Raw genomic sequence first — 17,625 nt, forward strand, 5'->3', positions numbered from 1 at the left:
GTATAAGACGACCCAGCATATAAGACGACCCCCCCAATTAGAGGCATCTTTTTCAGGGCAAAAAAGTCGTCTTATACGCCGGCAAATACGGTAATTAAATTGCACATTTACATTAAATTAAATAAAACATTTAAGAGACATTGCAAGCTCCTCTAAAGTCTGTTCAACCTCCTTCTCTATTACTGCTTGAAATACAGTTTTTAAAAATGTGAATTTAAAAGAAATAAACTATCTGACAGCTTTCTAGCAGATGGTTCATCTCATAAGAAGTCCAACTCTGTTATTCTATTCTGGAATTGTATCTGCACAGTTGCCCAAATAATAAAATGCTGTTCGAAGCCACATAGTTTCTAGAAACATAGATTGGTAGTGTTAAATATTGATGTTCAGAAAAGCAAAAAGATTTAGAATGTAATATTCCTTTTTGTAGTAATAATGGGTGCACAGTTGAGAAATGTGGCATTGTGATATCGCTTTAAAGACAGAGATGAAAAAAGATAATATAATTAAGCATTCCTAAATTGAATCACCGGGAGAGAACATATTAGCTAGCTAGTTTGCCACTTATATTTTTAACACTTAAGGGCTAAGTTATTGGAAAGATAATATCTACATTTCTATGGGGCCCTATAATTCTTGTTGAACAAAATTCTTGCAAGAAGCTTTTCATTTGATGTGGACAATCCAAAATTATTTCTCCATGATAATTAAAAATTAACAAGTTGTCATTCTTTAATGATGCCGTAGCTCTGGCACCTGATACAGAAATCTCACTTAATGATAAGGACAGTTATGTTAATTATGCCATAATATATTTTGGTTAGTTTTACATCTTAATTTGGTGGCAGATGGCAGATCCTACCAATTTCAGAATTTGATTCAGTAACGGAGCTATAAATGTATACCCATTTAATTAATCTTTCTCTCTTATTTTTAATACAGGAATTGCATAAGTGTGCTATTTCTTTTATAATAGGATATTTCAGCTCCTTTGATATATTCTTTTAATAACCTCCTGCATCTTTTGTTGCTACCTATGCTATAGTAATCTGAGTAACATGTAAGGCAAAATTCACACTGAGGCTTCTATCTTTTGTAAATTTATATGGACATGAACCAATGGAAGCTGTTTTAAAGTAAATATATTTAGTTGCTGACAATATGATTTTGATTTAAAAAAAACATTATTGCAATATTATTTTAGAATTACCAAATGTGGCCTCTACACATTCTTTAAAATTTCCAAAAGATTTGGGACAGTTCCCCGAAATTCTCTCTTTAGGCTATAAGAAAGTTACAAATAACTTCCAAAGAATAAGGCTTCCATTTATTGTAATGCTAATATTACTCTTTAAAAAACAACTTTATTATTATATTTTATTAAAATGCGTTAATAAAAATAAACAACTTAATTAAAAATAATATTTAATAAAGAAAAATGAATAATTTATTTTCTGGAATTTAATGAAGTGTTGAGAGTCATAAAAGTTAGATTTTGTAATAAGGTGAAATCCAGGACATTCTGTATCCTCTTTGTCCAATCCAACACCACAATGTTCCATCCATAATTTCATCAAAATTATCTTCTCCATTAAAAATAATTTCTAAAACATTTTTTTCTTCCATCAAATTCAATAGGAACACATAAGCCAGAAAATGTAGGACACTGTTAATATCCATCAGCAGATGTCTTCATGAGAGAAAGCATTGTTAACTTTCTAGGGGAAAAATCATGGTAACATGAGAATTTGCCCTCTTCCATTAACTAGAAAAATGTGGTATGTTCTACAGTCAGTATCTGGGCATTTCTTTGGTACGATAATTGAACTCCAGTGTCCAATTCCAGTCCCCAATCACAAGCAGTTCATATTAAACTAGATCATAATACTCATCAACCTCCTCTACTTCTGCTTCAGTAGTTAGACCATAGACTTGAATCATTGCCATATCAAAAGGTTGTCCATGAGGTCTAATCAATAATCAATAATATACATTCATTGATTGTGTTCTGACCCAAACCTTGTTCCAAGGAAACAAACACAAAACAGAGGTAACAGCAAAACCTTTTAATGATTCTTTATGAATTCCGTTCCTTCACGGTTAAAAGGCTGTTTCAAACTAATTGTCTCTGATAAGAACGAGCCTTGCCAAGGTTGTGCAAGGCTGCCAAGAACTCTAGATAAAGTTACTAAGAAATATTTCAAACACAAAGAACCAAAACACCAACCAAGATATTCCAAACGTCCATAAGGCTTGAGTGCAAAAACTTCTTTGCTTCCTTCAAAGAACTCTGATTTCTCAGCTGGCTTTTATCTCTTAAGGGAGGGGCCATTACCTTGCAGCCTTACTCCCGAGTTGCCCGAGTTGCCCGTGCTGCAGCAGCTGCTTTTTCCTTCAAGCAGCCCTGCATGCACACACACTAGACAAACGCTCCTCGGGGACCTCTTCATCACTGCTGTCAGCCTCCACAATCTCCGAAGGCAGCATTCTACTCCCTGATGGTCCTGGCCCCATCCCTGCATCACACGCAGGCGCCTCATCTGAGTCCTTGTTCTCTGAGACCCCAGCTTCTGCACCTGCTGCCGGCGAACCACAACAGATTGTAGCAAACTACTGCTGTTGTTATATTCTTTCCAACTATAAAAGCAACACATTTCTGTTTTGTTTTTCATATCCTGAGTAATAAATGATGTGATCTTCTCACTGAAAGTGAGCAATCCAAGTCCATCTCAATTTGCTAATGCTTAAGATATCAATTTGTAGTCATTTCATTTTATATTCCTGTGTTGAATTTTCCCATATCTGTGTTTCTTACATTTCATGTTCTGTTATTCTGTCTTTATAGTTTATGAGCTTATTTTCCTGATTGATAACATCAGCAACTCAGATGTTCTGAAGGCTTTAATCTAGCCACGTCATGAATGGCATTTGCATTGTGAAAGATCCTCAGCTGTTCAGAAGCATATTGAGTGCCATCCAAACCTGAAAGGCCCATCATCCAGCTCCACTCAATCATTCTTATATTTTCTGCCCACGTGATTTCTTGTGAAAAATACAAGAATGGTTTACAATTGCTTTCCCTCCATACAGTATGAATTGATGCCTTTGTCATTGTCCCTAAAGTAAACATCAGTCTGCAACATATTCCTATTTGGCTGCTGCCCAATATAGGTGTCTGTTTGCTTTGGCTCCGGCAGCTGAGACGATTGCTTGGGGATATATACACTTGTAAGGTTCTTTGTTTATACCTCCCAAGAGCAACTCCTCCCTATCATCATAAAGCAGCACAGCTGGATTGGCAGCATAAAAAGCATGGAAAGGTTAAAAATCAAGATTTTGAACTCTTGTTCTTTTCCTAGCGGGCATTGTTTACAGTAATAATTTGGACACAGTTTCACTTTAAAAACCTTTAGAGCTAAACTGTAGTATCACTCCAAGTCTTTTCTCCTATAAATAAGATTGTGTTTTTTTTTAGATTCATTAAAAATTAAACTATAAACAAATACAACCATATTTGTCAAAAGCAATCTGATTTTATTTCTCAGTCATTATCTTTTATAATTCTACAATTATAAATGATACAGAATTTAACTGTCTATATCTGCTGGGAAAAGACTATGGAACTTAAGGTATCTTGGATATTTTGGGTTTTACTGATAATTTCTTTAAGCTTATTTTATCTATCTATATTTTTAGCACTTATATTTATTGTTTATTCTTGGGCATATTTTCTTAGGAATGAAATATCTACATATTCAGCATATCTACATCTGCATTCAGAGGATATTCAGACACGCTTCATTTTTTGTCAATTTTGCTATGCTGCAATCTCATTCTAAGTTGTTGAAATTCATTTTTTTTGTCGATTATCTACCTCATAATAACATATTGAAAACAGAATTTTAAAAATATCTGTAAATGTATTAAAAAGAAAAAACTCAACTATCACATTGGTATAAATATTCATACCCTTCATTCAGTACTTTGCTGAAGCACCTTTGGCAGCAGTTACAGCCTCAAGTCTTTTTGGATATGATATGACAAGCTTTACACATCTGAATTGGGTGGTTTTCTGTCATTTTTCCTTGCGAATCCTCTCAGGCTCAGTTAGGTTGGGTGGCAATCATCAGTGGACAGCCATTTTCAGGTCCCTCTAGAGATAGGGTTCAAGTCTGCCTAGACCATTCTAGGACATTCACAGAGTTGTCCCTAAGCCACTCCTGTGTTGTCTTGGCTATGTGTTTAGGATCGCTGTTATGTTGGAAAATGAACCTTTGGCCCAGTCTGAGCACTGTGGAACAGTTTTTCATTGAAGATACCCTTTGCTTCAATCAGCTTTCCATCAACCCTGACAAGTTCTACAGTCCCTACTGATGAAAAACACCCCACAGCATTATTCTGCCATCACCATGGTTCACTGTTGGGATGATATTGGGCAGGTGATGAACCATGCCTGATTGTAGCATTTAGAATTGAGGCCAAACAGTTCAATCTTTGTTTCATCAGACCAGAGAATCTTGTTCCTCACAAGTCTGAGAATACTTCAGGTGCTTTTTTGCAAACTCCAAGCAGGCTTTCATGAGTTTTGCACTGAGGAGAGGCTTCTGTCTAGCCAATTTGCCATAAAGTCCAGATCAGTGGAGGGCTGCAGTGATGGTTATCCTTCTGGAACTCTGTCTCATCTCCACACAGGATCTCTGGAGCTCAATCTGAGTCACCATCAGGTTGTTGGCCACTTCTCTTACTAAGGCCCTTCTAACTCAGTTGCTCTTGGAAGAGCCCGGGTTTTGCCAAATTTCTTCCATTTGAAAATTATGGATGCCATTGTGCTCTTAGGAGTTTTCAGAGCAGCAGAAATTTTATTGTAGCCTTCCCCAGACCTCTCCCTTGCAATAATCCTGTCTCTGAGTTAGGGAGGGATTCAAATTTTTTAACAACCTGTTCTGTGGGCGTGGTTTAGTTGATGGGTGTGGCTTGGTGGTCATGTGACTGGCTGGACGTGGCCAACTCAACATCACTCACATCGAGGCACGCTTCTCCTTGCCTGGCCTCTCGTGACTGTGGGGATGCTGCAACAGTCGTAAGTGTGAAAAATGGTCATAAGTCACTTTTTTTCAGTGCCATTATAACTTTGAATGGTCACTCCACACAAGCAAAGTACCAGCAAAGGAGGGAAAAAAACTCCCAGAGAAGTTCCTGAGACAGGAAGTCTAGTCCTGCCAAGAATGTAATAAGGGTTAACGGAGAGGCAGTTTCTGTAAGCAACACCAGAATGTTTCCTTCCTGCCTTCCTTACAGGATTAGGCCAGTAATTTCTTCTAACAACTGGTTCTCCGAACTGCCTAGAATGTTAACAACCGGTTCTAGCAAATAGGTGTGAACTGGTAGAATCCCACCCCTGTTCTGAGCTCTGCAGGCAGTTCCTTTGACCTCATGTCTTTTGATCTGCTACAGTATGCATTGTCAGCTGTGAGACCTTTTATAAAGAGATGTGTGTTTTTTCAAATCATGTCAAATTAATTTAATTTACCACAGGTTGACTCCATTCAAGGTGTAGAAACATGTCAGCAACAGTCAAGAGAAATGGGAGGAACTTGAACTAAATTTCAAGTGTTGTTGCAAAGAGTCTGAATACAATGTGATATTTCAGTTTTTTCTTTTTAATACATTTACTGGCATTTCTAAAATTCTGTTTTCACTTTGTCATTATGGGGTACTGAGTGTAGATTAATGAGGGGGAAAAAGGATTTTAACAACTGTATCAGGCTGCAGCAAAAAAAAATTGACAAAAGTGAAGGGGGTCTCAATAGTTTATAAATGCTCTGTAAATGGATTTAGTTACACACTTAATATGCATGTTTAGAATGTAACTCTTACAGAATTTTCTATTTTGAAGCAGTTACCATTGAGTTAAATATGAGAAACGAGTTATTTACAGGAACCTTAGCATAAAAATCATAAACTTCATTATATCATTAGCAATTTCTTAAAACAGGATTTATATATTTGTGATATATGGAATTAATTTGAATATTAGATTCATTTATTTTTTTCTTCTTTTAATACATGCATGAGATATTAGTAAGTTTAAAGTGCATTAAATGCTGCAGCATATTTGTGATTGCTTTCTGGTGGATGCATATTGATCTGGTAAATGGAGATGTATGCCTAAAGCTATTAGCACTCTAGTACTAAATAACTATTATAGCTTTTGAGGTGGATGCAAGCTCTTTAGATTGCATAATCATTACAAAAGATGAAGTTGTATCCTTTCTCCAATGAATACATTGCATATATTCCAAAAAGTATTCATATATCTGATATGAAGGGAAGATTCCAAAATTCGGTTCAGTGCAATAATTATCTATTGCATCATTCTGTTAGAAACCTCTGAAAATGTTTAACAAAAGTACAATTTTCTATAGCTTAAAAATGAATGAATTGCTTTGTTTGTAGAGTCATCATTGTAATCCCACAATCAGATTAATTAAGTAACCTATTCTGGATAGATAATAAGCTATTCTGGAAGTGACCATTGATTTTTAAAGATCCCAGGTTTATTTTTGGCATCTCCAATTACAAGGATCAAATGCCAAGGAAAGAGAGTCGTTTGCTGAAGACTCCAGAAAATCATTGTCAGAGCAGACAATAAAATTTTGCTGATTCATTCACTGGTTTGGCTTAATATAAAACAGGTCATGTCTTACTTAACATTTCAGCTGGGTGTGTTGAAACTCATCCAAAATCTTGAAGTAACAATTGGTATTAAATTTGAAAATGTTACATTGTTGATAGGGAAGATTTGGTAAACTACTTTATTCTTTATTCATATTATAATGAATGCTACTTTTCCCCCCCTCCTCTCAAAAGGTTACGGTTTTGTAGATTTTGATAGTCCAGCAGCTGCACAGAAAGCCGTAGCATCTCTTAAAGCAAATGGTGTGCAAGCTCAGATGGCTAAGGTAAGATTAATGTGTGAACATTGCTTGATTGTACTGCTTTATTTTAATATAATTTGATATTAGCTGATAGCAAAAATTCAGATTATTTTTGTCATTCTTTTCAGAACCAAAATGTCTAATGATTTTGCCTTATTCATTTATATTTTTTTTCTTTTCTTCTCTACTGATTTGTTTATTTCTTGGTCATCATCAGTCTTTATGCATTTGTAAATGTTATGTCCTCCTTTTGTGCATCTAAATTTTATCTTGCAAAAAACAAAAATGCAATACATTAGTGTCAAAGCTTTTTGAGCGAATCCAGATGTTTTGTCCTTCATTAATGTGTTAAATATGAACTATAAATATTGGACAATAAGAGAAGAACTGCATCCCTAAGGTACTTTCTGGTCCAATTGCCTCTTGAAAAAGCATCTTTGGGACAACCATGACCTGGATGATTGAGAATCTCCATAGACAAAAGAACTGCATGATTTATAAGAAACATCTAGGTTGGATATGAGATTAAATGGTCCCAAGACTTCAGATCTTAAGGAAGACTTTTTACTTCATGGATAGCCTGTGCAAATAGTTGCTGGAAATATGTAATGCTTTTAGCTGTAACAAAGTGGCCCAGTTGAAAACATATTTAGGATAAGTACCCAAAAGTTAACAACTATTGAGAATGTTCTATGTTTGATAACATGTTTTACATATTTGCGTGCCTGGAGCTCATCCCTTGTAATATAGAAAATGTTTGTTTGCATATAACAGTGAAGATCTAAATTGCCTGGTGTTTATGCTTTCCTAGAAATTTGCTGTCATGAATCCATTGTATCGTGGAATCCATTACTACTTTCTTTTAAATGACCCAGTTCAAATGATATTTCATTGTGTGATATTGGGATCACAATCAAAAAAGGAAAATTAGATATTATGCATTATCCCATGTAATGTTTTTAATAGGGTGCATTTGATTAGTAACAAATATTTTTGTTACTAATCAAATGCACACTAATCAAGAACGAAGGATTCTTTTCTGTTTGTACCCTTTGCACATATAAGATTAAGATATAAGGGATTTCAGTAACAGTTATGAATGTCTTAATTCATATTACCATGTATATGACATTAAATAAGAATTAGATTTCTGTATTTTTAGTCTGAAGCCCTTGTTAATGTAATAGATGTTTCCTTATTTGTTTGTGCAGCATGTCCAAAACCAGATCGTATTTTTGACTGAATGTTTAGTGGAATTGAAGAGTTCACACATACAAGAAATCTCATTTGTGACGACTGGAGTTTTATGCTAAACTCTACTTAAGTTTGATTACATCAGAGATTGCATTATTAGACCATTCATATACTATAGACCACTGTAACAGATTTTAAAACATCCTGATTTATTAATTGACTTTGTTTAAAATAACCATTGTATACCTTCTGCAGCCTAATTAATGTATGGTTTGGTGCTGTAATTTCCTTTGTGTAAAATAAACATAATTTTCTAGAACAAGCAACTGCTACACCAAAGCTACCAAGATGATATCTCATCAAAATATTTGAGAAAACTATTGCCTTTGAAATTTGATACTTTTTAATATGTTTTCTTTGCTGGCAATGTTTTTCTAAACAAGGATCTTATTTTGTACTGTTCTATTCCTTAACATTTTTCACCGAAATAAAATACTCCTCTATTGAATTTTTTCAGAGGAAACTTATGGAAATTGGCTGTTGGGTTGGAGGATGGAACAATGATGCAAAATCAAACTAGGCTTCTCGAGGCAAAAACATGGGATATTGATTCAGTTTAGAAGTTCCATAGTTTCTTCACCTGAAAAACTCATGTTACATATTTTCAATATTAATTAAATCTGTGTATCTACATAATAGGACTGGAAAATGGAGAATGAAAAAGGATTAAAATTAAGGTTGTATAGGAATATACATAAGTGTGATTAAGTTAATGAGTACTGGCTGTCCATCAGTTCTAACTGAAATTAATAGGATAGAGGTAGGAATCTTTGTGTTATTGAATTGCAACTGTCATCCACTAAACTGTGCCATCTAGAGGGAGAGAGCCAATGAAGCAAGTGATACTGAGTAGCATTATGAAATTTTGCATTATGCACATGTATGCAATTTATTTTATTTGTGAATTGATAATTATGATTTCAGCATCAGCTTTATATCTTGAGTATCTTTGGTAGATGACAATTGATGATGTATCTTCAGACTTCTGAAGATGGTTCTATTAGTCTATTGTTCTTTGTCTATATAAGTACTCTTTTTCCTCCTATCAAACAACTTCTATATATGTTTAAATGTTGTAAGTTACTATTGTAAAAGTTGCCTATTTTTTAATGAAATTAATTGCTGTTTTTTTTTTAAAAAAAAATCCAATCTATGCTTGGAATAAATAGCTATAGATATGCAATGTAGAAGTCACAAGAAATATATCAGAGAAGAGCAAGACTATTTTACTTGATATTCTATTTTTTTCTGAAGTAGACCTCCAAGGAGTTTAACAGCCATTTTTTATGAAATTTGAGAACTTTAAAAAAAGTAAATCTAAAGTGGATGTGTTTTCCTCCTATGCAAAGACCGCACAGTCTAAAGACTTAAAATGGTGGAGAGTCCAAATTTACTACTTTATCCTTATGTGATAATAATGTATATTATGTCATGAACAAATATATTTAGTCATATCAAAAAGTTTTAGAGGAATCCAATAATTTAATTACTATATCAGTGAATAATAGACAAAGCCATTTTGCATATAATACACACAGACTTATCACTTATTCAAAAATCCAAATATGCTTGATCAATACTGTAAGTATATAGAATCATTTCCATTGACTTATTCATTTTAATGGATAAAATTAAATGGAAATATCTCCAACAACTCACTCAAAACATTTACAAAAAATAAAACAAAACAATTTTTGCAGATAATACACACATCCTTTTTCTCCTCCAACAGAAGAGTCTATGCTCAGGTTCAGAGTAGGAAGCAGTTGAAAAATGAAACAATGAGAAAATACTAATGCATAGTGGATAATGACTGACACAAGAGAGATCTATTTCCTATAGGCTTTTTTTTTTTTTTTTTTGAAGCCCCAGAGCAGCTTTTAGTGGTTTAGAGGTCACAGGGTTATGGTCATGAAATATAGAAGGATGGAGCACTATGTAGGTGCCCTGAGTTCCTGGAAAAAAAATGGGATATAGATACATGCTATACATGTTTGTGTCAGTGGTGGGATTCAAAAATTTTTACTATTGGTTCTGTGGGCATGGCTTGGTGGGCGTGGCAGGGGAAGGATACTGCAAAATCTCCATTCCCTCCACACCCCACTCAGCTGCTTTCCAGCTCCGTTCTCCTGTGCAGGGCAACAAAAGAAGACCCAGCTGATCAGCTGGGACTCAGGAGGCAGAAAGAGGTGGGACCAATCAGAGGGGGTATTTGCCGGTTCTCCGAACTGCTCAAAATTTCCACTACCAGTTCTCCTAAACTGGTCAGAACCTGCTAAATACCACTCTGGTTTGTATGCCACAGAAGGAATATATAAAATAATAAATATATCAAGATTTTTCTTCATGTATCTTAACATTGTTGCTTCTTTAGAGGTATAGGATGAATACTCTCCTTGCTGCTGGATGAGGAGGGAGTAAAGGATTGCATGACTGACTGGAAAAATGTCATAGAGCATTGAAAATGAAGATCAAGTGACTATTGCAGGAGTAGCTAGTAGCACTGAAGGAGCCATAACTTCCCCAAGTTTCATTCCTTCCTTGAAAAGGAAAATCAGGTTGCAGGAGTAGCTAGTAGCACCAAAGCAACCACAAGTTTCCCAAGTCTCATTGCTTCAGGAGTTATGGGTTCTGGGATTATGAATATATTCTGTAAGTTATCCCATTGGAGGTACCTTGGTTCAAAAATTGTTTTCTATTATGCATTTCACCTATCTAACAATCATGTCAATAATCATTTGGGACCCTTCCATGGTTATATTTTGTAGTTAGGTTTAGCAGCTCTCATAGATCTTAGTTCACGTTGTTCTTTGGCTTCCACCTTTCCACCTACTGCACCTTCTTCTTTTTCAATCGTCATTTGGCAGTCCTCTTGGAATTCAATTAGTGAGATTTCTTTTTCTGCCTCTTCCTCTTTCCCTCCAAAAAATTCTGTATACAATAATTCCGCTTTCTCAATTGAGTCAATTCTATGTCTCTGTTCTTACCATGTGAATATTAAACCTTCTGGAATCAGCCATCTATAATTCACCTCTTTTTTAAGTAGCATTTTAGTCAGGAATCGGTATTCTCTTCTCATCTCTCTCACTCTTCTGGGTATTTGTTTCAAAACCACAATCTCCTTGTCTTTATATTTCAATGTTTTCTCTTTTGCCACTTGGAATATTTGCGTTTTAATGGCTTTCTTTGTAAATCTAATGTGAACTTCTCTTGGTAAGCTATTTCTCATTGCATATCTTGTGAAAACTCGATAAACCTCATCTATTCCATCCATCATCTTCTCTTGAGTTATTTCCAAAGCTTCAGCCAGTATTTCTCTATCATTATCTCAGCTAAGTTTTGTCCTTTTTCTTCCTCTACGTTTTGGAATCTAAGATAGAATTCTGATCTATCCATCTCCCATTTCAACATACCACTTTTATCTTGTTCAACCACCGTTAATCTATTATCAATATCTCCAATCTTTTTGTCTCTTTGTTTATCTTCTTCAATTTTTTGGAATCTCTCATCATACTTCAATATCATTTGTTGGAAGTTCTCCACTTTTTCATCAGTTTTCCCTGTTCTTTGTTCAATGTTCTCTGTTCTTTGTTCAATGTTCTCTATTCTCTTTTCAATATTCTCTGATCTTGCTTGAATATTTTGAATTCCTTGCATAATCATCTGCAGAGTCACTTTTTCTTGTTCTTTTTCTTGCTTTAACATTGTCTGTATTGAACGTTGTCCTCCAGATGGTGGAGAGGAAGAAGTAGAAGTTGAAGAACCAGGAGCTGTAAATTTCGTACTCATTTTAAGCAATTCAAAATCTTCAGGTTCTTCTAAACCTTAATCCAATTGTGAAATAACCAATTGTAGTTCGAAATAAAAATAGTAGAAAAAAGAAGCCAAACAGTAATGATAAAAAAAAGGGGGAGGACAAAATTTCTTCAGGTTCTTGTATACCTTAATCCAAGCTGTAGTTAGATGAAGAAAAAGGCTTGGGGGGAAAAAAAGGAAAAGGAAAAATTCTTCAGGTTCTTCAACACCTTAATCCAGTTGAGAGGTCTCAAATAGAAAAGAGTGCATAAAAATAAACCAGAAAGGTAGATGAAAAAACAAAAATACCAGGAAAGGAGATAAAAAGGCTATTCCCTTGAAAAAAAGGAAACATTAATACTAAAGCTTTCCCTTTAAAATAAAAAGCAAGCGTAGAGATTGGACTTCCAAAGAAAAAAAAAAGAAAAACAAAGACAAGCTCCAACAAAGCCAAAGATCCAAATAGCTATTGCAAAAAAAAAAAAAAGATAAAATGAAATAAAATAAAGCTGGTGAGGAGGGATAGCACAACTTAGAAAAAGTAAAAAGAGCACACTGCACTTTGTTTAATTATCCAAGGCTCTTATTATAACTCTCTTCAAAAACTTTTCACCTTTGTTTCCCCATAAGTTTCAACACCAGACTCCAGCTGTTGATAGAAACCCAGAAGAGCACCTGCAATAATACTCTCCCATGCTCTTCCCTCTATCTTATCAAATAGCAATGTCCTTGAAAAAAAGTCTCAGTTCATTCTTTCTCAGGTTTGTCTGGTCACAGGAGAAATAGAATATTTCCAAGCCTCTAGTTGGCAGTGTTACAAAGTTTCTTTGCTTTCACTTTTCCCCTCCTTTTCCAAGCAAAATATAATAAGAATTAATAAAAAAAAAGATATTTAAAAAAAAGAAATAACTAAAAGGGAGTCCCTAGCCTAAAATGTTACATAGTCAAAAAGGAGAAGAAAAAAAAAGAAAAAAAAATAGATGGAAAAGAAAAAACCAGCCCAGTTTCAAAATATAAGATCATGTATAGAAAATCCAGCAATGAGAAAAAAACATTACTTTGACATTCCTGTTTAAAATCGCCGCTTAATCACTTCTGTCAGAACTTTTACAGATTCTTTCTTTTCCTTAGGGTGTCCTTTCAGATCTTAGAATAAAGAAAAAATTCTCACCAAACCGGCACACTCTCTCTTTCTGTTCTCTTTCGTTTTAGAGCTGTCCCAACTTCAGCAGTTATCTTGCTGCTGACTATCTTCTCCTTCCACTTTTCCCAGCATTAGAGACTTTTACAGAAACCTGGGTTTTCAAATAATGTGCCTGAAATAGGATAATTTGCACCCAGTCATTTGTGCCTTAAGTGAATTCTCTAGGTTGATTTGTTCAATCATTCATTGATTTGCTTTTTGACTATATCCCTGGTTTTATCTCCCCTCATCCAAGTTCAGAGGTGTTATCTCACTGTGGCAGGATTATGTTCTTGAGAGGTATGAGTAAAAGGCATCAGGAATGAATAGTTCTATTCCTATTCATTCCTAATGATGTACTAATTGTCCCAGCTTTAATGGCTGCCTCTTTGCCGCTGGCAAGAAGAATTTTCTCCTGGATCTACCAGGGACTTTGCGGTATCCCTGGGATCGACAGGATGCACTCTGCACTTTCACCATCTCTTCAGGACGGTTTAGATCCGATAGGACCGTCCAGGAGCAAAGATATCGGCAGCAATCTCAGACCTCCAAGATCGCATGCCGTATCGTCGCAACGCCAGCTCCACCCCCACACAACAATAACCCTACAAGGCAGGTTGGGCAGACAGATGATCCACCCAGACAGCTCCCAGGCTTAAAAGAGGTCCAGAACTCACTGAAACAGTCACTGTTTCTAGGCCAGCAATTTAACCACTACATCAAACTGATTCTCTTTCATGCAAAAGTTTGGCTTAGGCTGACTTACATATTTTATTTAATGCTGTGAATGTTCTGGACCTCTTTTATGTTATTTTATTTTAGTTAATGCAGTGAATGTTCATCATCATTATTCTTAAAACTCTCCCTTTTCTAATAAAGGGTTATTCCAATAGTTAAATATTTAAAGGAAGAATTTTCCAAGTTTTCTTACAACAGAGAATTAATTAATTAATTCTTTCATTCTAGTTTTCCCCCCCGAATGCCATCACTCTGCTAAACAATGGATTCCCACTATACTATCAAACTATTTACTAAGACTATATTACTATTATTCTTCTCATCCTTCCTATTACCTATCTCCTCCCACGACTATAATCTTGTTGCTTGTTTCTCTACGATTTATTTTGTTTTGTTTCCTAGTATGATTTGACTGCTTATTTAGTAACCTATTATGATTCTTGATGAATGTATTTTTTTCTTTTTATGTACACTGAGAAGCATATGCACCAGACAAATTCCTTGTGTGTCCAAACAGTTGGCCAATAAAGAATTCTATTCTATTCCATTCTATTCTATTCTATTCTATTCTATTCTATTCTATTCTATTCTATTCTATTCTATTCTATTCTATTCTATTTGGTAGAAAAACTTGAAAAAATCTTCCTGATCAATTAATTAAACAGCTCATTATTTATCTAGAAATGCACATTACAGAATCCATATTCCCACGATTTATTATAACTTCCTTAATAATGTTATTCTCTGGCACCAAGAGTAGTAAGTTCCTGCATAACTTAGTCCTCTATTTTGATATAACTTTTATCAACCTTTTGATAACCTTATAGTACAATTTTATAATATTTTTCAACTATAACTCAGATGAAGAAAATCTTGTTCAGATTTTACATCCCACATTATAGTCAACTGAGATTTAGTAAAATGATAATGTATTTTCTTAATTTTGAGTAGTTTTAGATAAATATATATGTGTACTTAAATATCACTGCATGCTAAATAAAAGGCCAATTTTGAAATAAGCCAAACCAGGGACAGTGAAAAGTACCCTGATAGGTATTTAGACCATCACTGCACTAAAATTTGAACTGTCCGAAATTCCAATAAACTTATAAATTCACTTGTTTGTGAGATTTTTTAATTTTTGTCAATGAAAAATACATTTTAATGAATATAATAGTTAATTATTGAGAGTGTCCTTTTACAATTGAAGGAAGAAATGAATATAATTGATAACAGTGAAGAGTTGCTAGTCTTTTATATCTATAAACCTCATTTGATTGTTTGATACATACTTGTTCATCTCTGACTATAATGATGATCATAGTGTTATTTTCAGTGAAGGTATACCATATGTTTCACTAAGATTTCACAGTTTGTATATATTTAATGATTTATTTTTACATATACCTTTATGTCTTTAAAAGATTAAGGGTGTTCTGCAAAACAACAAAAGCAAAAGCAAACATAATATTGTAGCCAACATAGAATAAGACCTCTCTGGATTTTCTTCTGTAGAATAAATAAATTATATATTTGTATCTGTGTTGATATGTGCACTATTTCTTCATAAATGAATCATATAAAATTGTGTACAAGTGTATGTGGGAGATAACAAATAATCAGAGTTGGAAGGGACCTTATAGGTCATCTAGTCCACCCCCCTGCCCAAGCAGGAGACCATATACCATTTCCGATAAATGGCAGTCCAATCTCTTCTTGAAAGTCTCAAGTGATGACGCGCCCACAACTTCCGAGGGCAAGCTGTTCCATTGGTTGATTGTTCTCACTGTCAGAACGTTTCTCCTTATTTCCAGGTTAAATCTCTCCTTGTTCAGTTTTCATCCATTATTCCTTGTCTGGCCTACAAGTGCTTCAGAAAATAGTTTGACCCCTTCCACTCTGTGGCAGCCCCTCAAATATTGGAAGACTGCTATCATGTCTCCTCTTGTCCTTCTCTTCACTAGACTAGCCATGCCCAGTTCCTATAACCGTTAAGAAGAGTATATATATATATATATATCTAGGTGCCCTTGTACAAGGTGTAATGACAATAAAGTAAACTAAAGAAAAAAGATCCCTGGAAAGGACAGGATAGAGTGTATACAATCTACTCTAACCAGGAGAGAGATGGGATTAAAAAGATTTGTGAAAGTACAGTACAATTTCTTCTCCTGAACATATACGCTTGGATTTTTTTTACAGTCATAGGTAAATCTAATTCCAATTCACACTTTATTTTGTGACTTCCTGCCATAATGTCAAATTTGGTTTTAGAGAGTTAGCCTGGGGAGAGACAAATAGGCAGATAGGAATCCCAAGGTCCTTTATATAATTTCTTTCCAATATTATGTTGGGTTGGAAATAATAAAATTTGGGATATACAACCTTTTGTTTCATATCACAGTTGTGCATTCCTGTTTTGGTTTCATTAATACTTTTCACTTTGGTTTTGTCTCTGTCCACCTTATAATCAGAATTTCATTCACTAAAGATACAATTGTAAGGCATCCAGAAAGTATCCATGATATCAATCACTCCGAGACGTTATCTCTCCAATTGATTTATTAGAAACAGATCTAGCATGTCAAAAGCAATTTCCCAAGTGAAAGTTTTTTGTGCGTTACACAGAATCCACCTTCTCTCCTCCCTTCTCTCCTCCCACTTCTACACTTCATAAATCATGAGAACCAATTAACTGCAACTGGAAATTCTTAATATGACATACACAATAACCTTGAACTTTTCAACTCCTCTAACTCTCTAAAAAAATGTGGCAGCTGAATTTCAAAGCTGACAGGTGTGCCCACTTGAAAACTCCTCCTCCTAAAAGGAAAGAAAAAAAACACATACAGGGGTTAATACATTGTCCTTACTCCCCTCTGCCCCCCCCCCCCACGAGGACCCTTCGGTTTGTGGGGAAAATCCTCATGGAATTGGTTAACCAATTGATCAGCATGAACATCCCAACTCTTTACCCAACTGCCATCTGAGAGGGGATATCCTTTCCATAAGACCAAATATTGCAATCGGCCATGGTGTAATCTAGAATTGAGAATTTTTTGAATCTCATAATGTGTTTCCCCATGTACCATTAACGGTTTAGGGGGAGCAATTGGCAGTGGTTTATCATCGATGTAGTAGCTGGTTTTAGTAAACTACAATGAAAACCTCGACATCAGGTTTCATTTTTGGCCATCAGAACTGTCTTCTCAGTAAATGTAGGGTTTTTAGGAATCCGAAGTGGCCTCCCAGCCGGGAGTCGTGGCTACGCTTTAGTACCAGTAGTCTTAGGGTTGTGGGTACATAAAGCTTAGTCCCTTTCCAAGCTAGTCCATCATTCATTGTCAACTCGGTTTGATGGTCCAGGAACCAAGGGTCAGTCAATAGGGCCGTTTTCAATTCTGTAGTCAACTTATCTTCCAGGTGTTTGGGGTTGTGGTTGGCTTGGTCTCGAGTGGTCACTTGGCCTGCCGATTGAGCTTCTGAAATTAAGGCTTGTACTATTTCCTCTCGGTGGCTGTCAAACTGAGGTTTTCTGGACAGAGCGTCCGCTAGTACGTTTTTCCCTCCGGGGATATATTTAATGTTAAAGTTGAATCGCTTGAAATATTGGGCCCAGTGGACTTGTTTGGGCAATAATCTCCTAGGGGTCTTTAGAGCCTTGAGGTTCTTATGATCAGTCCATACCTCAAAGGCCTCTGGCGCCCCTTCTAGAAA

General features: G+C 35.2%; 1 protein-coding gene across 1 annotated transcript in view; it reads left to right on the top strand.

The window, feature by feature from the left end:
• Window positions 1-17,625, top strand: part of RBMS3 (RNA binding motif single stranded interacting protein 3) — a 355,783-nt gene that overhangs the window by 32,900 nt on the left and 305,258 nt on the right. Inside the window, exon 3 of the mRNA XM_026681344.2 lies at window positions 6,871-6,962. Within this exon, the coding sequence (XP_026537129.2) occupies window positions 6,871-6,962 (92 nt within the window). The remainder of the gene's footprint in view (window positions 1-6,870; window positions 6,963-17,625) is intronic.

The sequence above is a fragment of the Notechis scutatus genome, chromosome Z (assembly GCF_049901735.1).
Source record: "Notechis scutatus isolate UNSWTSFEM ecotype Mainland chromosome Z, rNotScu1.2, whole genome shotgun sequence".
Lineage (NCBI taxonomy): Eukaryota > Metazoa > Chordata > Lepidosauria > Squamata > Elapidae > Notechis > Notechis scutatus.